Raw genomic sequence first — 27,725 nt, forward strand, 5'->3', positions numbered from 1 at the left:
CTCCCCTCCTGGATGACAGAACGAGACCCTATCTCTTAAAAAAAAAAAAAGATTGCACCCTATTTTTTAATTGACAACTAAATATTGTATGTATCTTGTACAATATGATGTTTTGATATATGTATGCATTGCGGGATGGCTAAATCTGGCTATTTGGACATGTATTACGTCACCTACTTGTTCTGTGCTGAGAACACTTAAAATTTGTTGTCAGCATTTTTCATATATGTAATATATTATAAATTGTAGTCACCATGTTGTATAATAGATCTCTTAAAACTATTCTTCCTAACAGAAGTTTTGTGTCCTTTGACCAAAATCAGCCCACTCCCCGCAATCCTCACCTTCTGGTAACCACCATTTTACTCTCTGTTTACTTGTTTACACTCCACATGTAAGTAATATCATGCAGTGTTTGTCTTTCTGTGCCTGGCTTATTTCATTTAACATAATATTCTCCATGTTGTTGCAAGTGACAGGATTTTTTTATTATTTAAGGGTGCATAGTATTAATACCATCATGTATACATACCATATTTTCTTTACCCATTCATCTGTTGATGGACACTTAGCTTGATTCCATATCTTGGCTATTGTGAATACTGCTGCAATGAACAGGAGTGTAGATACCTCTTCAATATACAGATTTTATGTCCTTTGGATATATACCTAGTAATGAGATTGCTAGATCAGATGATAGTTCTATTTTTAATATTCTGAGGAACCTCTGTACTGTTTTCCCATAATGGCTGCGCCATTTTGCATTCCCACCAACAGGTGGGAGGGGTATCTTGTGGTTTAATTTGCATTTCTCTGATAATTAATGATGTTGAGCATTTCCTCTTATAACTGTTGGCTATTTGTATGTCTTCTTTTGAGAAATATCTATTCAGGTCCTTTGCCCAATTTAATCAGGTTGTTTCCTTACTATTGATTTGTTTGAGTTCCTTCTATGTTACGGATATTAGCCCTTACCAGATGTATGGTTTGCAGATGTAGCCTCCCGTTCCATAGATTGTCTAATTTGTTGTTTCCTTTGCTTCCAGAAGCTTCTTAGTTTGATACAATTCCATTTGTCTATTTTTATTTTTGTTGCCTGTTCTTTTGGGGTTGTTACATCCAAAACCAATGTCATGGAATTTTTTCTTTTAGAAGTGTTACAGTTTTAGGTCTTCACGTAAGTTTTTAATCCATTTTGTGTTGATTTTTATATATGGTGTGAGATGGAGGTCTAGTTTCACTCTTTTGCATATGGATATCTAGTTTTCCATTTATTGAAGAGACTGTGTTTTCCCTAATGTGTTCTCAGCATCTACCTTGAAAATCAATTGACCATAAATGCATGGATTATTTCTGGCCTCTGTTCTGTTCTTTTGGTCCGTGTGTCTGTTTTTATATGAGTACCATACTGTTTTGATTACTATAGCTTTGTAGTAGATTTTGAAATCAGGTAGTGTGATGCCTCCAGCTTTGTTCTTTTTGCTCAAGATTGCTTTAGCTATTCAAGGTCTTTTGTGGATCCATATGAATTTTAGGATGGATTTTTTTTATTTCTGGGAAAAATGTCCTTGGAATTTAGATAGCAATTATATTGAATCTGTAGTTTGCTTTTATAATATGGATATTTTAATAATATTAGTTCTTTGAATCCATGATCACAGGGTATCTTTCCATTTATTTTGTGTATTCTTCAATTTATTTCATCAGTGTTTTATAGTTTTCAGCATGTAGATTTTTCACCTCCTAAATGTTTTATTGTTTTGCTTAGCTATTGTAAATGGGATTGTTTTCTTAGTTTGTTTTACAGATAGACCACTGTTAGCATATAGAAACACTACTGATTTTTCTATGTTGATTTTCCTGCAACTTTATTAGATTCATTTATTAGTTCTAACAGCTTTTTAGTAGAGTCTCTTTAGGGTTTTGAATATATAAGATTATGTCATCTGCAGAGACAGTTTACTTATTTTCTGATTTGGATGTCTTTTCTTTCTTTCTCCTGTCTAGTTGCTCTGGCTAAAACTTCCAGTAGTATGTTGAATAGAAGTGGGGAGAGTGGACATCCTTGTCTTGTTCTTAATTGTAGAGGAAGAGCTTTCAACTTTTCATCGAGTATAATGTTAGCTGTGGACTTGTCATGTATGGCCTTTATTGTGTTGAGGTACAATCCTCATGTAATTTGTTGAAGCTTTTTACGTTGAATTTTGTCAAATGCCTTTTTCACATCTATTGAAATGATTAAATGGTTTTTGTCCTTCATTCTGTTAATGTGGAGTATCACATTTACTGATTTGTGTATGTTGAATCATCCTTGCATCCCAAGGATAAATCCCACTTGGTCATTGTAAATGATCTTTTAATTATTTCTCTGTGTTTGATTGAAGTTAACTGAGCTTCTGTAAAACAATTATTTAGAATTATTTATCCACGTCTGCTACTGGGAGATGATTGTGATCTTCTAGTAGTATTATGTCCTCTTCATTTTTCATGTTTCTTGTTGACTTACATTAATGCCTGTGCATTTTGTGGACCAGTCACCTCTTGCGGACTTTACAGGCTGGTTTCAATGTGGAAAGACTTTCCTGTATGGGGGAAGGAGGGTGTGAGGGTACTTGCTGGGTGGGATATAGCAGTTCTGGGACTACTGAGGGTACCAGCTATGTATTCCCTGTGCAGATCAGCCCACCAAGGTCAGTGTTGGTAAAGATTCCAGTGCTCCTCAGTGGCTAATGCTGTAGATATCTACAGTGGCAGTGAGGCATGTTGGGGTCTTTGGGTATGGCTGCCAAGGTCATCCTGATTTTTCTCTCATTGCAGAAGTTGAATGCCCCTTGGCACTGGTTCTGACTCATAGGCTCACTTGCAGTGGCAGTGGTACTTGTAGAGTGGTTATGGACCTGAGGACTGAAGCACAAGCATGAGTGGAGAGACTATGGCTACAGGATCTGGGGCAGTTTAAAAACCCCAGGGCTTAGGGCACAGATATTTTGCTACTGTATTGATAGCAGAATGCGAGGTACCAGATGCATGTGAGACAGCTGAGGTAGCCAAGAATGGGAGCACAGATGTGCTCAGAGTTAATGCAGCTCTGGGGACAGAGTGGTGCCTAGCTGTCTATGGCAGCTGAGCTAGTGCTTGGGACACAGGTACCTTTGCTGCCATGTTGGTAGCAGTATGTGAGGCCCAGATGCTTGTGAAGTAGCTTTTAGAGCCAAGGAAAGGAGCAGAAGTATGCATAGAGTTAGAGCAGCTCCTGAGTTGGGGTGGGTTCTAGCTCTCTATTGTAGCTGATCCAGGGCCTGGAGATGGGGCATGCACAATAAAGGCGTGGCTCTGGGGCCTGCAGCATGAACGAACTATAGCAATGGTTCCAGTGTCAGGGGCGGGCCCAGTGCAGCCACAGAGCCCGGGGCTGCAGTGTGGACACCAGCAGAACGGCTGTGGCTTCAGGATCAGGGCTCACTGGGCCGTGGGATAATTGGCAGAGCTTTGCCCAAAGTAATTCAAGAGTAGCTGCTTCTTGGATGGTGGTGAGTGTTCAGATGCATCTCCCTCTCTGGGGTTCCCCAGCAAAAGGGCTGTTGTCTACCTCAGTGGCAAATGATGCCAGTGTCCTCTACAGAGCAGGCCTCTGGAAACTATGGTAGTTCCTGCTGCATGGCCGATACCAATAGCATCTGCCTTTCTTCATTGTTGGTAGCTATCTCCTTGTGCCTCAGGTATGTAGACCTCACAGGTGATCCTGTCCTATGTAGATATTCTTCGTTTCTTTTGCTCCATCGTGTTGCTGCAGATTCTTCAGTGGGCCCTGGAGCTCTCTCTGGGCTATTTGGGTTTGTGAATAGCTGTCTGTATTTGTTTTTCAGTTGAGGGTGAATAAAGGCTGGTGTCTCCTACTTTGCCATCTTGGTGACCTCACCTCCCATTATATCCCATTCTGATTAAGATTCCTATATTGAACGTTCTCCTGAATACATTTCAAATAAACTCAAAAAAGCCTGACACTGTATAGGGAAATAGTTGAAGGGAAAAATACTAGCTTCTGTTATTCACACATGAGTAAAATACGGTTTTGTTTTTTTTTTAATGTAGATAATCATGTTAGGAGTTTGCATAGTAAGCAAAATCAAATTTTTGAACAATGCTTACAAAAGATTAATATTTCTTATCCCTCAAAGATTGAAAAGTTAATGTGAATATCCTTTGTCCTATTGCATTCTGCCTCCAAATTCTCCATCTCTGTCACATAAAATAGAGGAAAATTGGCCAGGCGCAGTGGTTCATGCCTGTAATCCCAGCACTTGGGGAGGCCAAGGCGGGCGGATCACGAGGTCAGGAGTTCAAGACCAGCCTGACCAACAAGGTGAAATCCAGTCTCTACTAAAAATACAAAAATTAGCCAGGTGTAGTGGCGGGCACCTGCAATTCCAGCTATTCAAGAGGCTGAGGCAGGAGAATCGCTTGAATCCTGGAGGCAGAGGTTGCAGTGAGCCGAGATCTCGCTGCTGCACTCCAGCCTGGGCAACAGAGGGAGACTTCGTCTCAAAAAAAACAAAAAAATAGAGGCAAATTCCACTGACTGTTTTCATTGTGACATCCAAATTGTTCTACTGTAATAAATATTTTGCTGGGATTATTTAATAAAAATCTTATCTCCTATGCCATAAATATAGAACTAGGATTGATAATCTATATTTTACCAAAACTCATGAACCTGCAGAAAAACAAAACATTGGTTTTTAAAACATTTTGGAAATGTTAAAAATTATTTTTTGAATAAATAAAATGTATTTAACTTAAACTGAACAGGACTGTTTTAGTGGGATGAGCATCCTCCCAGGCTTCTTTCCCAGTCACACATTTATTAGGAAATAAAGCATAGTTCTAGTTCCTTCTGTTGATTCTCACCATTCCATGGAGTGTAAGTTCTCTCTTTCAGCTTCCTAAAATGAGATATGTCATAGTTGCTGTATTCCAAGAGAATGACAGTTTCTAGCTGGGGAGGACAGATTTAGAAGTAGTGTAGTGGTAAATGATGATCTGGTGATTATCCAGCCATGTTGGGGTCTCCCAGTTCTTTGACATTTCATCCCAGACTAGTGACACTTAGGGGTGGCATTTATTTATGAAACAAACCAAGGAAGCTTCATGCAGAAATCCAGATGTCCCACTGCTTGGAGGACAAAGACCTCTATCCCTGGCAAAACAACTTTGAGGTTTATTTGGTTGGCTGCTTTCATAAATTCTAAGAGGCATGCAACTCTGATGCCCCTCATTTAATGGAACGCTTAACCAAGTCAAGTTTATTGTTGGCTGTAGACACAACTTGGGACAGTTCATAAAAGGAGAATAGGTAATAAGCAGACAGCTAAGCTTTCAGAACCAGAACATCCTTCTCATTGGCCAAATGAAGCCCCAGCTACAACGGGATGAAATGTAAATGTCTGTGATAAAACAAAAATAGCACCAAATTAACACCAGGCACGATTGACATTGCAGGAAATTCCCCTTGGAGTTGGACTCACAATCACGAAGAATTGATGAAAAGCCAAATTGACTCAAAAAAGTCTATTCTGAAAGAAAAACAAAAAGAGCTGAGAGGTGGCTATCCATTATAAAAATTAGCTATATATACCATACAAACTACCCAGTAAGTGTGAATTTAGCGTACACTTAGTGAGTACCCAGCATGTGCCAGGCGCTTTCTTTTCTCCAGTTTTGACAGCATCTACTTGAGCCATCAGGGGGCCAGTGGCCAGATCTGTTTCTCCAGCTCATTTGTCTCCTCTGAGCCTCAAACCTTCTAGAATTATCCTCTTTGATGTCCTTTAGATCTTCCACTCAACAGAAGTCAAAACTGACCTTTAAATTTTCCTCAAAAGTGATTCCTTCCACTGTGTTCTCTATTTGCCCGTGAATGAAACTTAGGGGGCATGTAGAGTTGTTCGCTGTCCCTCCCCCTTACCAAGTGCTGGTGGTTCTGCCTCATGCGTAGCTCTCCAATCCATCCCTTTCTATACTTAGTGCAGCCCCTCAAATCTCTCCCATGAATAGTAAATAGCCTTCTACTTGGCTCTTTGCCATCAAGTTCAACCCCCTTCAGTCTACCCTCCACTCACCACCGGTGTCATTCATCTGAAAATTAAATCTGATGTCACTTACCTGCTTAAAATGTTTTTATGGTTGTCATCTCAAGGGTAAAATTCAAAGTTCTTTTAAAAAGAATAATAATATTAATAATAGCTAACATATAGTAAGTACTTACAGTGTACCAGGCATAAATCTAAATCCTTTATATACATTAACTTCTTAATTTTCACAACACACTATGAGGTAAGGACTATATCCTCATCTAATTTTTTGTTTGTTTGTTTTTTGTTTTTTGTTTTGAGACGGAGTTTCACTCTTGTTGCCCAGGCTACAGTGCAATTGTGCGGTCTCAGCTCACTGCAACCTCTGCCTCCCGGATTCAAGAGATTCTCCTGCCTCAGCCTTCCAAGTAGCTGGGATTATAGGTGTGCACCACCACACCTGGCTAATTTTTGTATTTTTAGTAGAGACAGGATTTCACCATGTTGGCCAGGCTGGTCTCGAACTCCACCTGCCTCTGCCTCCCAAAGTGCTGGGATTACAGGTGTGAGCCACCATGCCCGGCCTATATCCTCATCTTAAAATGAAGAAACTGAAGAAAGTTTTCTCTCAGTGAATACTGCATTCCAGTTTTTGTAAACTACTTGCTATACTGCAATACACCATGATTTATCATACTGCATTTGCTTTTCTCTTTGCCCTGAATACCATTCCCACCTAATTAACCACTCCTTCGAGATGGGGCAACACAGTGCCACTCTGGCCCTGTCCATCCCAGAAAACTAATTGATCCTTCTTTTTGTTGCCATAATCTTACATGTGTACACATAACTCCTCAGGTTTGTTCATGTCTAGAGCACATGTATTGTGTCTAATTTCGTACAGACTTGCAAAGATTCAGAATGTTTAGTGGTATATTAGTCTGTTCTCACACTGCTATAAAGATATACCTGAGACTGGGTAATTTATAAAGAAAAGAAGTTTAATTGGCTCACAGATCTGCAGGCTGTACGGGAAGCTTGGCAGCTTCTGCTTCTAAGAAAGCTCAGGAAGCTTCCAATTATAGTGGAAGGCAAAGGGGGAACGAGGCATCTCACCTGGTGGGAGCAGGAATAAGAGAGAGAAGCGAGAAGGTGCTACACACTTTTCACCAACCAGACGTCATGAGAACTCACAATCACAAGGACAGTATGGGCGTGGGGGTGGGGGGTGGGCTGGTGCTAAATCATTCATGGAGGATCTACCCCCATGAACCAGTCACCATCCACCAGGCCCCACCTCCAACACTGGGGATTACAATTGGTCATGAAATTTGGGTAGGGACACAGATCCAAACCATATCAAGTGGTAATATCATATGTTCTTTTATCATGCTGCTTATAACAGCCTTTTTTAAATCTATGGGCTTTTGCGACAACAATGCATTTAGGGGCATGTTCACCCTTTGAATTAATCTGACATTTAATCTGAACACTAGGTATTTCTTTTTTGAATGTAAAACATGGGTTAGCCACATGGCTGACAGGCCAAATCCAACTCTTTTTAGTAAATCAAGTTGTATTAGAAGATAGCCACATTCATTTGTTTGTGTATTGTCTATGGTTACTTTCTCACTACAATAGCAGAGTTGAGTAGTTGCCACAGAGACTGTATAGCCCAAAAAGCCCAAGATACTTACTATCTGGCCCTTTATAGAGAATATTTGCTGACACATGATGTAGAAGATTAAGGGATTGAGTATTATTTTAGTTCATTTAGTGTTGCTACAACAGAACACCTGAGGCTGGGTAATTTATCAAGAAAAGAGGTTTATTTATTCACGATTCCGGTGGTTTGAAAATTCAGGCTTGGGCAGCTGCATCTGGTGAGGGCCTCATGCTGCTTCAACTCATGATGGGAAGCAGAAGGGGAATGCACATGTGCAAAGAGATCATCACATGGCGAGAGAGGAAGCAAGAGAGAGACCAAGGAAGCCAGACTCTTTAACAAACTACTCTTGTGGGAACGAATCCACTTCTGTGAGAGCAAGAACTCACCCCCTCACCTCCATAGGAGGCCATTAATGTATTAACAACCCAAACTCCTCCCAGTAGACCCTGCCTCCCAGCATTGCCACATTGGGCATCAAATTTCAACATGAATGTTGGCAGAGACAAACCACATGCAAATCACTGCAAGTGTGTACCAATTTGGTCACATATATTCATGCAAGCATTCATTCATCAATTAAAGCCTTAAAAGCTAGATATTTGCCAGCTATCACAGTGTCAACATATTTTATTGCTCTATAGCTGCTTTTTCTTAAAGTGAACCAACTGGGGTCGGGGCCAGTGGCTCACACCTGTAATATCAGCACTTTGGGAGGCCGAGGCGGGCAGATTGTTTGAGGTCAAGAGTTCAAGACCAGTCTGGCCTACTTTTAGTAGGGTGAAACCCCATCCCTACTAAAAGTACAGAAATTAGCCAGGTGTGGTGAGAGGCACCTGTAATACCAGCTACTCAGGAGGCTGAGGCAGAAGAATCGCTTGAACCTGGGAGGCAGAGGTTGCAGTGAGCCGAGATTACATCACTGCCCTCCATCCTTGGTGACAGAGTGAGACTCCATCTCAAAAAAATACATATTTTTTAAGTTAAAAAAATGAACCAACTGGGGAAAATACCCAGTCCATTTGGGGTTATAGTAAAATGGTTCTATTATAGTTATAACAGGATCAATAAAATCACTTGCAAAAATGTGTTTTATTAAACAGAGCTTTTGTTTCTCATGGTTTCTGAAATGAGATTTTTTTCCCTACACTTACCAACAGAATGATTCTAATAGAAAGAGATTGTAGGCCAGGCACAGTGGCTCACGCTTGTAATTCCAACACTTTGGGAGGCTGAGGTGGGAGGATCTCTTGAGGCCAGGAGTTTGAGACCAGCCTGGACAACAGAATGAGACTCCATCTATACAAAAAAATAACAAAAATTATCCAGGTATGGTGGCATGTACCTATAGTCCTAGCTACTCGGGAAGCTGAGGTGAGAGGATCACTTGAACCCAGGAAGTTGAGGCTGCAGTGAGCCAAGATTGCACCACTGCACCCTAGCCTGAATGACAGAGCAAGACACCATCACAAAAAAAAAAAAAAGAAAAGAAAAGAAAGAGATTATTATAGGGAAAGAAGTACAGTGTCCAGCCAGGTTCTCATAAACTCTTTCTGAGATTCAATTTCTTCCGTTAGCAGAATAGAATACATTATCTCAGCATATATGATCGTCTAGCTCAGGGATATCAGTTTTTGTACAATACTTTTTACTTAAATATACATGACATTTTAATCCTTGGCAGATGACATATTAGAGTCATTAACTTGCATTTGTTTAATTAAATGCTGGGTCCTGTTGAAATGAATTTGTTATGTGTAGGCCATATTTCATATGTCTAATATAGGCTGTTTATGATATGACATTTGTATTTTTATAACGATTTTTTTTTTTTACAGAATTATGTTAGAGTTGTGGAGGTTTGGTGGGATGAATATAAAGATTACTTCTATGCTAGTCGTCCTGAATCGCAGGCATTACCATACGGGGATATATCGGAGCTGAAAAAATTTCGAGAAGATCACAACTGCAAAAGTTTTAAGTGGTTCATGGAAGAAATAGCTTATGATATCACCTCACACTACCCTTTGCCACCCAAAAATGTTGACTGGGGAGAAGTAAGTAGTCACATCTCAAAGTGTATGTGTTTGTAGACTGAGTTTGGGAGAAGGCAGAGAGAGGTGGAAATATGTGAGTAAGAGAGAAGTATTCTTGGGGAAAAGTTGGGGTAAAAACTGTCTGATAGCATTTGCCACCTTTCCACTAAACAGCTATAGCTGCCAGACCAGCTGGCCACCATGCTGTCTCCTGGCAGCCTTTGCACATTGGCCTCCTAGCCTGCAACACGTCTACTCTTTACTCCAGCTCCTGGCGCCTCCATGCCCCTTACTCCAACTCCCTTCCTTAACTAATTTCAGTTTATCCTACTGCTCTCAACTTAGAGATCACCAATACGAAAAAGCCCTTCTTACTATTCCCCACTTCATCAAAAAGATGCAGTTCTGTGCTCTTTCCAGGGGTTCTCACAACACCCCAAATCCCCTATCTCTCAACCAGTCTGAGTGCTTCAGGACCTTGATCACTTGTGTCCAGGTGGACTGATGCAGGGACCCATATACAGTAGACACTCCAACAATGCTTTTCAAATGAATTAAAAATAATTAAAATCAGACAAAAGCACTTTGACAATCAGACATTGTCATTTCTTTGTTTATTCAAACTTATCTTCAGACTCACTTCTGATTGCTCCCCTCAGCCCCGCTGTATGCCTCACAGGTACACTAAACCTGCCATGAACGTTCAAGTCTACATCCCTCTGCTTAATTATGTTCAGCAAATATTGGTTGAGGACCTACTATGTGCTAGTCACTCTTCTAGACAGAAAACAAGAGAAGCAAAGTCCTTTTTCTCAGGAAACTGGCATGCTGCCTGGGGAGAGAGACCAAAAAAGTCTGAGAAAACAAAAATGATAATGACAGATGGTGATAAATGATAATGACATGTAATACTGTCAAGAGGACTTAAGGACAGGGTAAGGAAAGCCTCTCTGAGGAGGTGACATTCGCTCTCAGATCTGAATGACAAAGAGTCAGCCAATCAGAGAGTGGAGATGAAGGGAAGCAGACCAACTGCGGAAGCATAGTTCATCTGGAAGTGGATCCCTTATGGGTTGGTGTGTGAAGGGATAAGGGCCAGAATGACATCGGGGTTGTTTTGGTAGCTGATTGAGGCTGCTGAGATTGGGAAGATAGTAGGGGAGTGAATGGAGGGGGCAAGGCTTCTGTTGGTGTTCTGAGCATGTGAAGTACCTGCTAGGCATCCAGGTAGAGCCGTTAAGGCCTACTGATTATAGATTGTAGGTTGTATGATGTCAAAGTCCAGAAGAGTGGCCACTCTGGAGATGTGCATTTGGGGCCATCCGCAGGTAGGTCATTTCATGGGAATTAATGAAGTCACTGAGGGAGAAAATACAGATAGAGAAGAGAAGACTAGACCTATCCCTCAGAAACGCCAGCATTTAGAGTTCAGGAATAGAAGGAAAAACCAACAGAGGACACTCATGCTGCTCTTTCTGTACTTCTTGCTTTAATATACTTTTTCCCTATACTCTTATGTTACCTGTTCTATTACAGCAAATTATGTTTAACTCCCAACTAGACCATAAGTCCTTCAACACACAAATCTCTCTCTGAGGACCCACACAAGTATATCCAACTGCATGCTTAACGTCGGCACTTGAATGTGTAACAGGCATTTCAAACTCGACATAGCCTAAATTGAACTTCCTATCTCCTCCCCCCAACCCATCTTTGCTGATTTCTCAGTCATAAACTTTGGAGTCTTCCATGAATCCTGTCTTTGTCTCGCACTTCATATCTAATTCCAAAATCTGATCCCTTCTTGCCTGGTCTAAGCCACCATCATCTCTCACTAAGACTTGTTGACTCTCCTACAGCCTATTTCAAATATAGCAGTCAGAGTGACTTTTAAAATGAAGGCAAATCATGTCCCTCTTCTGCTAGAAACCCTGTACCTTCACCTCAGAGTGAAGACAAAGTCCTTTCTGGTGGTCTCCAAGATCCACAACATCTGTCCCCATTCCTCTCTGGCCTCACCTGCTACTGCTCTCCCGACTCCACTCCAGCCCCATGTCCTTACTGGTAGTCAGACTCCCTCCAGGCATGTGCCTGCCTATGCTGTTCCCTCTGCCCAGAATGCTTCCCTGCAGATACACCCATGCATGGCCAGCTCTCACACCTCCTTCAAGTCTGCTGACCTGCCACTTCTCAGTGAGGTCCACCTTGTTACTTCCCAACACCCTAGCTCCCACCCTAACTTCCTCTTCTTTTCCTTTCTCTCACCACACTTACCACCTTTTGCCATAACAGACAAATTGTCTACTATGTTTTTTAACTTATATTCTGTCTTTTTTCCCTTACATTCCCAGAGTGAATGGAGGCAGGGGCCCACATTCACTGCGGCATGCCCATTACTGGGGTAGGGGGTCTTTATTTTGTTCACTACTGTTTCAGAGCCTACAACATGCCTGGCACATATCAGGTACTCAATATTTGATGATTGAATAAATACATGAATGAATGAATGGAATTTTCTGTCCTCCTTTTACTGTCTCACTCCCAAGTATATCTTCAGTTTAACCTCTTCCCATTCTGACATCTGCACTTTATACTTCATTTCTTGGCATTTCCTTAACATTCCAGGGTAAACCCCTACCTGTTTTAAAGGTGTCTCTTGGGGCAGTCTTCGGAGCTCCTCCAGGCAGGGTGAGCAGCTCTTCCTCTGCACATTCATACCTCTGTCCTGACTGGCCACTACCCCACTGTCTCTACAAGTGGTGAGGACCATGACTTGCTCCTCTTTGTATCCTCAAAACCACTTATCATCATAGGTGCACAGTCAGTATTTGCTGACTGAATGCAAGAATAAAACATTTTATCCGAATACTATAGTGATTTATAATTCAGAGAAATGTATGGTTTTTCAGAAAATAGTTATTTTCATACAAAATGTACATTCCAAAGATGGAAACCTGTGTTTGCTTTTCATCTACGTTTATAGAGAAAAGCCTCACTGCCTGACCATGTGCCATGCATGGCCTATGCACCCTAGGCTCCTAGAGGCAGCTACTAAAAGTGCTGCACAGCCATTTGGGAGAGGTCCCTTACAAATCCAGTCTGTTCTAGATATCTAGGGCCAGGCCAGTGTCTATTACCACTGTGGTTGGGTAGCTTTCCTCTATTTGCTTCTCATTCACATGAATTACTGTGATGCTGAAATTGTATTTAATGATAACTTTTTTTTCTCTGTGGTATTTTATGGAAATTTATAGTCCTTTGCTCTTAGAGAAAGAACCCATTCCGGTGTTGACTTCAAGACCATAAATGATTTCAAAACTATGTAAAGATTGACAATACAGTAATAACCTGTCACTACACATAACCAGATTTTCCCTGTAAACTAACATTTAACATGAAATGTTAAATTCTGTTGCCAGAGTTCATCAAAAACTAAACTGTTGCCTGCTTTTTGCGTCTTTGTTCATTTTTTTAGATCAGAGGCTTTGAAACTGCTTACTGCATTGATAGCATGGGAAAAACAAATGGAGGCTTTGTTGAACTAGGACCCTGCCACAGGATGGGAGGGAATCAGGTAAACCACCTTACTTTTGTGTTTAATTGTTCCACATTGAGGGCCATCAGGTTTATTGATCACAGGGTGATCTTTGTACTTTGGTTTTCGATTTGGTAATTTTGTTTGTTTTGATAAAGTAAAACATTCTGTAAAAAAATTGACAGCGTTAAAACATTCACTTAAATGATGGGAATAATAGCAGTATTGGTTTTCACATAAGCAGTCAGAATCTAGACTTAATGTCTAATATAAGAGATTAAAATATATTCCTGTGGGAGTATATATTTGTCACTACCATAACTGTATAAGCCTAGCTCCCTAACAATTTTTTGCAAGTATTGCTCACTAATCCTCATCTTTTTGCCAATAGAGTGTTACTGCCAGTAATGTGTATTTCACTAATATATTCTCTTACTTTTGTGGGTATGTTTTTGCTTTTTCATTTTCTCACATTGTTGGTACTTAGTAAATTTGTGTTAGTGACCCATTTGTTATCTTAGAGAGTAAAGAACTTAATGATTTCAGTGTTAATAAGGATCTTCACTAACACCAAAATAAATATAATTTGTCTGTGGACTTACAGTTCTAAACAGAAAAATTATGGAAAAATAAGTCATTCAATTTAATTATAGGAGTTAAGTTTCTTTCTTTTCAAATGTACATCAGCAGGGAAGGTGCCTCTGTTACTTAATTCTCTCTATTCCTTTTACAGCTTTTCAGAATCAATGAAGCAAATCAACTCATGCAGTATGACCAGTGTTTGACAAAGGGAGCTGATGGATCAAAAGTTATGATTACACACTGTAATCTAAATGAATTTAAGGAATGGCAGTACTTCAAGGTATTCTGCATTTTAACTTCTGAAATATTATATGCTATTTCATTTTCAATAACATCTAGCATGTGGGATTTAGATAAATAAATCTTAAAACCTGCATTCAAATTCACTTGCATTTTCCTCTCATTTAGTCCCTTGCATAGGTTTTCCTGAGCACTGGATGACTCATTGTTCTATAATGAGGCATCACTTTTGTTCTCTCGTACAGTATTGTCATGTAATGAGGCCACGATGATGTCTATAAAGAGCACTGCTAATTTTAGTAATACAAGAAAGTCAGTGTTCTGTGAGGCAGTCATCACCATTGCTGTCATCAAAATCTGATTTTTGAAATCTAAATGAATCATTCATTAAAGTAAAATATATTTATACTATTAAAAAATTTGGTTAATATTTGATATTGTCCAGCAGGTGGAGATAGAGACAAACAAATAAAACTTGAAATCTAGGCTTTCATAATGTCTTTATCATTGTTGTGTGCTAAATACAGTGGGATAAATGTAGCTAGTTGCTTGCTTTAATGGTCAAATTTAGTTATTCACGTGACACTGCTGGGGCAGCTTTGTGTTTCAGCTGTGAGTATTTAAAGCTTTATGGCAAGTTAAGGATTACAACATATTAATAGATTTATGTATAGTTTTCAAATTCTAGATTTAGCTAACATAAATCAATTTATGATGAAACAAAAAGTGGGGAAAGCTGCCTCACACTGAAAAATCTGTCAACCCTCCATTTTATTTACTCACCCAGTATTTGTTATCATATCCCATCTGTCATGCAAGCCAGGACTTGTTTGCTATGTAATAATGATATGACCTAGCTTAACATTCCCTGTTATTGTCATTTACAGATAATTTCCAGGAAGTGATAAGCATGTATCAATTGATGATTTTGTTTCTTATAACAAGTTAGGAAGGAGAAGAATAGCATAAACCTTAAAGAGTGGAGCATTTATTTTCACAAAGAAAAATGAAATATAATAGCAATAAATAGTAGGAGTCAGTGAGAACAATATTAGCAAAATAGTAAAAGAAGGCTAACACACCAGAAACTACATCAAGAAAAAATGACACATAACGTGTTTTAGGTATTTTAAGGGACACAGCACTGAATATACATTTGTGTGTTAGATATTACTAAACATTCACTTGGGGACCAATAATAATGTTAGACTGCAGGGGAGTTCAAAAATATAGCTAAAGCACGCTATTATATAATGGCAGAGAAGAAAGAAATGCAAAAATAGAGATAAGCAAAATGCCATAGGACAGAAAAGAGTGATTCATGGGAGGAATTACTGCTGAGGAGTTTCACAGAGGAAGTGTCATTGCACAAGTCCTGAAGTGTAAAAAGGCTTTCCATGGAAAGTAAATAAGAAAGACTGGATGAGCAAAGACGTGGCATGAAAACATGTAGAAAATCCAAAGAATTGTATTTCATTTGGTATCCCTAAATTGTGCTTTGGAGGAAAGAGCACCGAACTTCATTTTTTAAGTTTTGGAGAGGGATCGACCTTATTTGAGGAAGGTAGTGATGGAAAACAATGGCTACTTTTAGGAAAATCATTCTGGAAATGTGAGGTATGGACTGATGAAGCAACGAGATCAGCTTGAAAGAGCACTGAACTTCATTTTTTAAGTTTTGGAGAGGGATTGACCTTATTTGAGGAAGGTAGTGATGGAAAACAATGGCTACTTTTAGGAAAATCATTCTGGAAATGTGAGGTATGGACTGATGAAGCAACGAGATCAGCTTGAGCAGCAGTTCTGAAACTTTCTGTCCTCTGGATTCCCTTTACACTCTTAAAAATTATTGAGCCCCCCTACCCCCAAATTGCTTTTGTTTATATAGGTTATCACTAACTATATTTCCAGAACTGGAAATTGTCTGAGAAATTTGTAGTTTTTATATATTAATTCATCTAAAAGTAATAATAATATACCTATTAAACATTAATATAAATGACATTTTTAATGAAAAATAACTGTTTACCCACAAAAAATAGAAGAATGGAATTCTGTATTTTTGCAAATCTCTTTAATGTCTGGTTTAATAGAAGAAGACAGCTGGATTCTCATACTCCTGCTTCATTTTGGTCTGATCCGAAATGTTGTTTTCGTTCAAGTATATGAGGAAAACCCAGCCCCACACAAGCATACAGTTCATAAAGAGAGGGAGTAATTTAATAGCCTTTCATATAACTGTGGCTGTTTTTTTATTGTACACCACAACTTAATAAGTGGTAGTTTCTTAAAAGTTATTTCCAGTGTAGACTGATATCCTTGAGCATTGCACCTCATTATATGGGAGTACTTGATACGTACTTCCCAGTTCATGTCATAGAATATTTTTTTAAGTATACTCAGGGGTCAAGACTGAATAAAAGTAATGTTTTCCTGCTTCATCAGTGACATCCTTAAGTGAAACCGGCATTTACTTTTTACTGTGTTGTGGCCATGAACAGTACACTACAGGTACTAGCATAGTTTGATTCATGCTAAGGCACCATCAGTTTTACTCACCATTGCTTTTCCACTATCAGTATAAGTGTTGCTAAAGTGAAAAGGCAATGGAGTCTTTGTATTATTATGAAAATAGTTTCGGCCTTACGGACCCAATCCTGGATAGTCTGAGGACCAGACTTTGAGAAGCTCTGAGCTATATTGGAGAAACCTACAGCATACGGTGAGGGCCAAACCAGGGCATCTGCAGTGGCGATGGGAAGGAATATAAACCAGAGACATTGCACATATCCATCCTTAGTGACTGGTGTAAGTGAGTGAGGGAAAGTGCAGTATTTGCTAAGGACTAGAGAGCTGGGATTGTCATTAGCCAGGATAGGAACAAGAGACATAGATTTGGAGGGGCAGATAATGAATTTAGGTTTGTATACATTGAATGTGAGATACCAGCAGTATATTGTGACTTAACAATGAAAGATCTTAGGACTTAGAAAACTGACAATAAAGAGAAATCCAGAAAACTGACAATCAAGAGAAATCCAAAGTCTGAGGTGTGGTTGATAAGCTTTTCCATTTGTTTAAACTGTCTCCTCATGAAAGCCAAGTGATGATTTCTGATGTCAGTGATATCAAGAGTCCAAATTTGAAACTTTTTTCTTACTGTGTTTTCCAGAACCTGCACAGATTTACTCATATTCCTTCAGGAAAGTGCTTAGATCGCTCAGAGGTCCTGCATCAAGTATTCATCTCCAATTGTGACGCTGGTAAAACGACTCAAAAATGGGAAATGAATAACATCCATAGTGTTTAGAAAGAATAAAAGAAACCAATAACCTACCTACTGACAAGTAAATTTATACAGGACTGAAAACCGCCTGAAACCTGCTGCAACTATTGTTATTAACTCTGTATAGCTCCAAACCTGGAACCTCCTGATCAGTTTGAAGGACATTGATAAACTGTGATTTTACGATAACATTATCATCTGCAGTTACTGTTTACAAGACTGCTTTTACCTTAAACTTTGTAGATGTTTACATCTTTTTGTTGTGTTTTAAGATGATGTTGGTAATTTGTGCCTTTAGCTCTGTTTTATTAGACAGAGTTAAAGCATGTTGTCTTCTTTGGGATTACACTCAGGGGTCTGAAAGGCAGTTTGATTTTTATTTTTAACACACTTGAAAAAAGGTTGGAGTAGCCAGACTTTCATATATAACTTGGTGATTATCAACCTGTTGTGTCTTTATTTAATTTTACATCTTTTTGAAGCACTGCCACAGGTTATTAGCCAAGGTGGCCTTCCTTCACAGTCATGCTGCTTTTTTGAAAGGTGAATTTCAACACATTTAGTGCCTCTTTCATTTCTCAGTATATATTTCAAGAGCTTGTGATGAAATTTATAGGATGGTAATGATGGACTTGTCACCTGTATGAGGAATACTTTTAGTACTCAGAAATGAATTTATATGCTGCCATTTGCTATAAAGTTGAACATTGTATGGCTTGAGAAAGAAATGACAATATGGAACATCCCAAGGCTATCCCATAGGGTTGGAAGTTGTGTAGCATTCACTCCCTTACCTACTGGCATTCCCAGTGCCCTCTGTCCATACCTACTTCTAGGATTGCAAAGGAGTCTTCCAACTAGAGAAAAAATTGTCCACTGACATTTGGGATTTACTTTTCTCCAATACCTGCCACTATAGAAAACTATTATCAGATGTTATTGTCATCCCTTGAAAGGGAGGGTGACAAAAACAACAAAACACCGTTATAAACACATCAAAAGTTCATTCTGACTGAGGTAAGACTTTCCAAGCCCTTGTTAGATTAGGCCTTATAAAACTTGTGTGCATTATAACCTAAGCTGTGCAACCTGTGAAGCCAAGAGTGAACTGATGTTTCGTTTATATTCATCCAAATGACATGATCTGCACGTTTTTAAAATTTAAAAACAAAGGACTATTTAAAAATACAGTTTATTAACAAATGTGAACCACTTTCTGTTACATTAGGTGTTCCCTAGTGTTTCTTAATTTCTTTTTAGGAAGTGTATTTTTATTAGTATTTTTCCGGTGAACAGAAGATTTGTTTGGATTTAAACATTTACTAAGACAGTACCTATTAGGAAAACCAAATATTGCAAATGGTCAATTCGATTTTAATTTCTCAAAAGATACTCTGTTGTTATCCAGAAGATTAAAATGCCTATAATGAGTGCAAAAAAAAAAAAAAAAAAACAAAACAAAACAAAACTGTGATGATGTGAGCAGAATGGCAAGTAAGTTAGGCATTTTTGATCCTGTAATCATGGTATCATTACAATGAAAGAAATTCACAAACTACTGCCAGAGGAAGTTTATTTTTTAATTTAAGAGGGAAATATAACCTATAAATTTGTTTCTTCCAAGCTTAGCTCTTAAATTTGGAGAGTCAAAGTTAAACATCCTCAACAGAGTTTTATTTATAATTTTGAATTGTCAATTTGTATTTTGCTACTGATCTGTGATCAACCATTTTAACTTTCATCTCTAGGGATGTTTAACATTTATAATTGCAAAATAAACCAACTATAAAAAAAGAAACTAAGAGAGAATTGGTATTTTAGTTACTTGTGTGTTTGCAGATAGGCTCCATTTTCCATGTTGAGTAGATTATAACCTTATTAACTATGCATAGGCCTAAGAAAGGTGGCAATGAATTGTGCATGTAAATTTTAAATGGGTACTTTGTACAATTCGTTAAAAGAAGATACTCTATGAATATGATTCTATATCTTGAAATCAGAAAACCTACCAAACAAAAACATCAGAAGCTGCTGCCATAATGACTATTTTCTACTGTAGGCTGCTTTGGAAATAATTCCCATATCCTTGCTTTGTAAGTTGGTAATATCACTATGCATTTCTACACATTTTATAAATTTGATTTATGCAGATTTTGATACACTGTATGTTTCTGTAGAAATTGTATAAATATTCAAAATTTTATTAGGATAAATTTGAGAAACTTATGTATATCTTAATTCTGGGTTGCTTGTTTTTTAGGTGACAAAAAATAAAATATTGTATTTTAATTCATGGGGTTTTTTTGGTGCTTGTAATCATTTCAAATCTAAACACTGCCCATTTGAAAGAATTACTTGATTTTACTATTTACAAGACACACTTAATACCTAAAATATTATAGACCAGTTATTAGTTGAGTATGTGCTTGAGTGTTGCTTAGCATTCTGTTACACATGCTTAGAATACTCAGAGCTTATGTATCTGTTGGAAGGAAAAAAAGGTTTATTTTTACCTGTTTGCCTATGTATACCAATTTTTTAAGTTTATACTTTTTTAATTATAAAAAATACCCCAGCAACATATATCCTTCTTGGCAGTATATGCTACTATAGAATTGACTATTAGAAGCAAAAATGCCTTTAAATCAAATTTGTTTACAACCTGACAGATCAGGTTAAGTGCAGAAAAATGAAGAGAAGGGAAGCCTACCACAATGAAATTAGAAATAGTCCATAGGACCTTGTGGTACAAAACACATCTCAAGAGAAGATACGGTTGCTAACAGATTCAAGTAAGTGGCAGTGTTGATTTGGGAAACTTTGTCTCAACTGATCTATTGTCATATCTCCCAATTCTTAGCTGCTGTAGAAGTAGGCTAAGAAATTTGAAAAAGTGACATAGCACCAGACTAGAATAAATGGGAGTTCCTTTATTTCTTAAGTTTCTCATAAGGATCTTGGAATATATTTCATTTCTGGACATAATTGGGAAAAAATCTATATATAATTCAATGGAAAACATGACAAGTACCTCACCAGAGAGCCAGATACCTAACAGGCCAATAGTTTAGGTATGTGAAAATTATTCCATGTGAAGGCACATTTTAAAAAGTGTTGAGCATTATGAAACTGTGTTTTCAATCCTTGGATAGAACTAAGTGCATCTTGAAGAATATCTAAGATATTGTATCCTTCAAATTACCTTTAAATGAAGCTTCTCTTGGGCTTTTGGTATGAGCAAATAAACCACAGCTGTATTAAGAATTAACTACCCAAAACAAAACTAAATATTTGAGTAGAAAATAGGGATGAATAGACTTCCACTTCTGGCTATAATTGGAAGTGGACAGTTAATACTGGACAAAATATATGAAGCAACTGTTTTCAGGAACTGGATACTAGTCAAAGCAGATTGATATCTCAAAGAAAGGAAATACACAAGGTGAATCCCATGTTCACCACGTCTGTCTCCTTGGGAGGACATTCCCAACCATGGTGCAAGGAATGCGGCTCAGAATGGTGATACTGCTGAACTGAGGAGGCAGAGTGGAGATTTCTGGCTGCTGAAACAGCTAGAATCTATAATCCAGGTTATTGGAGGGAAAGTATGCTTGAGTGTCAGGAGAGCTATACAGGAATTTTTATATCACAGCCATTTGCAATAGCAAAAACCCTGGAAGCAACCTAAATGCCCGTCGACAGGAGAAAGGATGAACTGTGATACAATCACACAATGGAATATTACAGAGATGAATATGAATAAACTAGTTGTTATAAACAAGTTTTAAGTGTACAGGATTGAATGAAAAAGGCACTTCCCAAAACACTTTATTCAGCACTTTTTATCAATATCAAAAGTGACTAAAAGTAAACATACAGTATGTTAATACATTTGTACATGATAGGTTAAATAACTTGTCCAAGTTCACAAATTTAGTACTGGGGTCAAGGACATAATCAAGTCCAGTACTCAGTATCCCTCTAACTCTGTGGGATGAGTATTTATTTGGTGCCAGGAAAAACTCTCCTAAAGAATGTATGTTTTCCACATAACTTCTTTAATTTTCCTCTCTACCTAGACCATCAAGAACCTCAGGGCTAGAACAGTGGCTCACACCTGTAATTGCAGCACTTTGGGAGGCCAAAGGGAGAGGATTGCTTGAGCCCAGGAGTTTAAGACCCACCTGGGCAACATAGCCATATGTGGTGGCACACGTCTGTGGTCCCAGCTGCTTGAGAGGCTGAGGCAGAAGAATCGCTTGAGTCTGGAAGGTGAAGGCTGCAGTGAGCTAGAACTGAATCTAATACTCCATCATAGTATCTGTATTAACCCATGTATATTGGCATATATACTTTTAGCTAATATTTATCCAGCACTTACTATTTCTTGCCACCAGGATAAGTGTCTTAAATGTATTTATTTAATCCTCAAAAACATTCAAATTTTACAGATGAGGAAACCGAAAGGTTACATGAGTTGTCTGATGTTACAAAACCAGTAAGAAAAACAGAGCCCTACTCAAACTCGTGATTCACTACCTTGCTTTTAATGTCTTTCATAACCTTGTTTTTTTCTCTTTGTATATTTTGTTCTTGTTTTTCTTTGTATAAGCCATTAATATTTTTTGGAAAAAATGTGGAGAATCAAAGAATTACACAAATATGAATGGATTATGGTATTTTACTATCTCTTATCTGCCGAGGACAATGTCCAAGTTGATTGTCCTGCTTTTCTAATGAAAGACTAGATGATATAAAGGCCATTTCCAGTTCCAAAATTTAGTGCTACATAATGCTGAAAAGTTATTTTTCTTTCCTTTTAATGCGACAGTCTATTGCACTCCTGAGTTACTATTCTATAGATGTGGTAACACCTAGGATGAGGACCACCAGAAGTCTGCACTGTTAACTCTTTTAGAATAAAGGCCCAAGAGCACAATGAAGTTCATTTGAAACATTTTTATTTACCTTTGCTGCAGGGTAAGTTGAGTTTCCAATCAGGGCAAGAAGGGTTTCTGACCTATAAAAACAATGGTTAGCTGTAAGGCATATATAAACTTTTATTAACCTTGGACCTGACTCAAGTAAAAATTATTACACTTATATTTATACTATTTAATTTATAGAAGTGGCAAACTGGTGACCTTTGGGCAGAATCTTACCTATAGACATGTTTTGACCCCAAAATTGGAATTCATTGCCAATACTGTATTTAAAATTCAGAATTCACGAAAGAGTTCTAGTTCCACGTGAAAATTTGAGAGATCTGGGAATCCTATATTCACATTTCCATCTAGCAATGGGACTGAGCTAAACAGTGGCTATCCCCTTAAACCTGGGTATATTTACAAACATGCATAGAACACTTTCTTGCATTAGAGACAAAGCAGTATACAAAAGTGAAAATTGTACTGCCCTCACAGAGCTTACTTTCGAAATGTTCTTCACTTTACCACATCCAGTCCTTTTCCCTGGCTAGTCTCTATAGGTCTTGGCATTTCCTAATGTCAATAAATACTCTGCCTTTCTCTAAAACTGTCAGTCTCCAACAGGAATCTCATGAAGAACTAATCCAAACATAGTGAGGTATGAAATTTCATTTTTAAAGGACTAGATCTTACATAGTGGCATAGCAGCTCCTTTAGCTTTCTTGATTTTATTCCCCAAGAAATAAAATCATTACTGCTTTGTAAAGCATTTTTAGTGATATATTTAGTAATAAAAAGCCATGTTTAAGATAATGCTATTTTTCTACTATGTAAGACAACCTTATGATTTACAATAAGTGAAACTGGTAAAAGGTAAAATATAAAAAAAGCATACTTTCCTCTATTGATTAAGTTTGCAGTGAGTGCTTTGTTTGATATATAAGAGAATTTAGGAAATTCTAACCCAGTACCCTGCTTTTATAGATTAAAAGACCAAAAGTAGTGGCTGACATTGGGAAGGAAATGTGAGCCCCTACCTCAGTCCTTGCACCAAAATTAATTCCAGAAGGATCAAAGATGTAATCAAAAATTTTTAAAAAGATTATAGTCTTTTATGATCTTTGAGTGGGAAGGACCTCACTAGAAAAGTTTTTAGTGAATTGCTAAATTTGCCCACATAAAGAAATCTGCATGAAAAAAGCATCATAAAGTCAAAAGCATCATTTTCCTTAATATATAGTATTCCCAAAAACTATTAATAAAAAGACCAGTGAGAAAAGACCACAGGAAAGAATACAAATGGCTTTTTTTTTTTTTTTTTTTTGAGACAGTCTTGCTCTTGTCGCCCAGGCTGGAGTATAGTGGCGTGATCTCTACTCACTGCAACCTCCGCCTCCCAGGTTCAAGCAATTCTCCTGCCTCAGCCTCCCAAGTGTTTGGGATTACAGGTGCCCGTCACCACACCCGGCTAATGTTTTTGTATTTTTAGTAGAGACGGGGTTTCACCATGTTGGCCAGGCTGGTTTTGAACTCCTGACCTCAAGTGATCCGCCTGCTTTGGCCTCCTAAAGTGCTGGGATTACAGGCATGAGCCACTGCGCTCGGCCCCACAAATGGCTCTTAAACATAAAAAAAAAAAACTAAACTCATAACAGAAAACATTTTATCTATATCAGAATAACAAAGACTAAGAAGTTTGAGAACTATTATGTTGCTGAGATGAGGAAACAGGCACTCCAAAACATTTCATTGCTATGGAGTCTCTACTCCATAGCGTAGTACAACTTCTATTGTTGAGAAGCAGTTTTGTTTAGCAGGCTCCATTAACAGCACCAGAGCAGTTTCTGGCATATATTAAGTACAGGTTTTAGCTAGTATAGTTAGCACATTTTTAAATGTGCATGTCTTTTGGCCCAGCTACTTCACTTGTAGGTCTTTTTTCACATGTGACATCACATGGTTTTGTTTTTTCAGACCAAGTCTTGCTCTGTTGCCCAGGCTGGAGTGCAATGGCACAATCACAGCTCATTATAGCCTAGACATCCCAGGCTCAAGTGATCCACCTCAGCCTCCCAAATAGCTGGTACCACAGGCATGCACCACCATGCCTAGCTAATTTTTGTATTTTTGGTAGAAACAAGGTCTATGTTGCCTAGACTAGTCTCAAACTCCTGGGCTCAAGTGAGCCTCCCACCTCACACTCCCAAAGTGCTGCGATTATAGGCGTGAGCCACCATACCCAGCAACGGTGTTCTCTTAACACAGTGAAACCCCATCTCTACTAAAAATAGAAAAAATTAGCCGGGCATGGTGGCGGGCGCCTGTAGTCCCAGCTACTTGGGAGGCTGAGGCAGGAGAATGGCGTGAACCGGGGAGGTGGAGCTTGCAGTGAGCCGAGATGTGCCACTGCACTCCAGCCTGGGTGACAGAGCGAGACTCCGTCTCAAAAAAAAAAAAAAAAAAAAAGTATATAAAACAAAAACAAAACAAAACCCATAATTATCCTATTATCCTTAGGGAACTGGTTAAATTATGATCTATTCAATGGGATACCATACACATAGCTATTTAAAGGAAAATGGCAGCTCTGTTGCTCTATCGTACTGAAAACAATCTCCAAAATGATGAGATGAATACACTTGTATATAGGAAGCTTCTATGTAACACTGTAACATATACACACATATATATTTTTTACACCTATGTCTTTCTTAAAGGATAATTATTGCATTGTTGGTGTTGCCTCCTGGGACAGGGTAGCAGAATCAAGAAAGAGTATAAACGATTACATATCCTTTTACATTCTGCACTATTAAGATATGATCTATTTTTAAAAAGAAAACAGGTCTCACAAACACACTTCCAAGTAGTGGCTGGTGTGAGATCTAATTCTTGCCCTCATTTTAGTGCTTTCCAATATGTTCACTCTTTGAAGTCACCTGGTCTTGATTATGGAGAATTTTGGGATTGAATTTTGATTCACACTTTCAAGAATATCAAACATGAACCACGAAGGAACCATCTCAAATCCTGAGTTCATTCTGGAGGAACTCTTGATTAAGATAGTTGCTCTTAGCTTAGAAACTTAAAAGTATATTTTATGGAAAAGAGAATGAAAGAAGTCAGACTCCCAAAAAGAAAGATGACAAGGAACCCAACAGGTCTGCCTCTTGGATCTAATTTATTTAGAACTTAAATAAACAAACTTACTCTATTTCAGTTTCAGAAACTCTTGATATCCTTTATGCAGTAGTTACTACTTTAAAATAACACTTCGACCATTTAAACACTGTGAATAGGTGAAGTTCATACTACTAGCATTTGGTAGAGGTAGGGAACTGGGTCTCAGACATAGGTATGTATCTAAAATAGATTACCCCAAATGTTTTAGCATATTAAGTCATCTACCACCAGGAAACACAGAAAATTAGTTTTCATCTTATAAGTGAAAGCCCCAAGTCTGAATGTAAGATTTCTTATTTTTATGTAGGCCAATTTATCAATTCTTTCATGGCTTTGGGAGGCCTCTCCCACTCAGAATATAATTAATAGAGGGCAATCATAAAGATGACTGAAGATTTTTTTTTTTTTTTTTTTGAGACGGAGTCTTGCTCTGTCGCCCAGGCTGGAGTGCAGTGGCGTGCTCTCGGCTCACTGCAAGCTCCGCCTCCCAGGTTCACGCCATTCTCCTGCCTCAGCCTCTCCGAGTAGCTGGGACTACAGGCGCCCGCCACTACGCCCGGCTAATTTTTTTGTATTTTTAGTAGAGACGGGGTTTCACCGTGGTCTCGATCTCCTGACCTCGTGATCCGCCCGCCTCGGCCTCCCAAAGTGCTGGGATTACAAGCGTGAGCCACCGCGCCCGGCCGATGACTGAAGATTTTACTTAAGTCCATTTGTTCTAATACCCCACTATTTAAAGGATTATCTTACCAAATATGACATGAGACAACCAAAGCTCCCATGGTTGGGTAACAGAAATCCTGACTTCTATTTTAAAGTTTGGTAGGTAACCAAGATTGTCAAATTTAACTCTAAAATTGTCAACAAATAGCTTACTTCTATAACCATGTAGCCAACCAGATGGCCAGCCTTCACTAATGATCTCTAATGAAAGTTATCTTAATTCAAATACAGCAACTGCTTCCTTAAACAAGCATTTTTAAAATAACTGCCTTCCCCGTAAATAATACAATTCCCAGGTAAGTTTAAATTAGTCATGGAATATAACCATCTCAAACGGTTTCTTAGTTACCCATAATTCTAAAGCTTAAGACCAAAATGAAGATATACAGTAGTCCTCCCTTACCATGGTTTCACTTTCCCACAGTACAGTATTTTCAGAGACCACATTCACCTAACTTATTACAGTAGTTATAAATGTTCTCATTATTGCTGTTAATCTTACTGTGCCTAATCTACAAATTAAACTTTATCACAGTTGTGTATGTATAGGAAAAAACAAGGCTTCAATACTCTTGGCTCTTTCAGGCATCCACTGTAGGTCTTATACCCCACAGATAAAGGAGGGACTACTGTAACTCAAAACCTAATCCAGTATTCTATCTTGAAATAGCTCAACTTAATAGCAGAAAACTTAATCTTGTTATTGATTTTTTTTCAGTTTGTCCTTTTAGATATGAATTCACATTGAACCCCTCTTCTTCCCATTAAAGAGAATTTTTCGCCCAAAATAAACTTGTTAAACAATATACTGGGCCAGGTGTGGTGGCTCACACCTGTTAATCCCAGCACTTTGGGAGGCTGAGGTGGGCAGATAATTTGAGGTCAGTTGCAGACCAGCCTCACCAACATGGTGAAACCCTGTCTCTACTAAAAATACAAACAAATTAGCTGGGCTTGCTGGTACATGCCTGTAGCCCCAGCTACCAGGGAGGCTGAGGCAGAAGAATTGCTTGAACCCTGGAGGCGGAGGTTGCAGTGAGCTGGGATCGTGCCACTGCACTCCAGCCTGGGCAAGAGTGAGACTCCATATACATATATACACGTATATACATATATATGTGTGTGTGTATATATATATACATATATATATACACACACACACACACACACACACACACACACACCTGAGGAACAATTTAGCTAATAAACAGAAATGTCAAGTATAAAACTTAACGTTCTGTAAAACTGCATAAATTCTTACAAAGTTCACTGAATTCAACATGTAACTTTTAAAGAACATTTTGCAAATATGAGCATGTTTGGTTTTCTTTTAATCCTCAAACATTTTACTAGGTCAACTGTGTCTAAGAACTATTAGGCGGAAATACCAAAAAAAAATCAACATAGCTCTGGACTTCAAATGGCTTTTTTAAAGTGAAAATCAACTTAGCATATTAAGACAAAGACAATAGAAA

General features: G+C 38.3%; 1 protein-coding gene across 2 annotated transcripts in view; it reads left to right on the forward strand.

Moving 5' to 3' along the window:
* GALNT7 (polypeptide N-acetylgalactosaminyltransferase 7) overlaps positions 1 to 19,709 on the forward strand; it is a 154,595-nt gene extending 134,886 nt beyond the window's left edge. For both annotated transcript variants that reach the window (XM_032148919.3, XM_032148918.3), the window contains exons 9-12: positions 9,576 to 9,794; positions 13,249 to 13,347; positions 14,042 to 14,170; positions 17,303 to 19,709. In XM_032148919.3, the coding sequence (XP_032004810.1) occupies positions 9,576 to 9,794; positions 13,249 to 13,347; positions 14,042 to 14,170; positions 17,303 to 17,440 (585 nt within the window). In that variant the 3' untranslated portion in view covers positions 17,441 to 19,709. The remainder of the gene's footprint in view (positions 1 to 9,575; positions 9,795 to 13,248; positions 13,348 to 14,041; positions 14,171 to 17,302) is intronic.
* The last annotated feature ends 8,016 nt before the right edge of the window (positions 19,710 to 27,725 follow it).

This window comes from Hylobates moloch, unplaced genomic scaffold (genome assembly GCF_009828535.3).
Source record: "Hylobates moloch isolate HMO894 unplaced genomic scaffold, HMol_V3 SCAFFOLD_3, whole genome shotgun sequence".
NCBI classification, from domain to species: Eukaryota; Metazoa; Chordata; class Mammalia; order Primates; family Hylobatidae; genus Hylobates; species Hylobates moloch.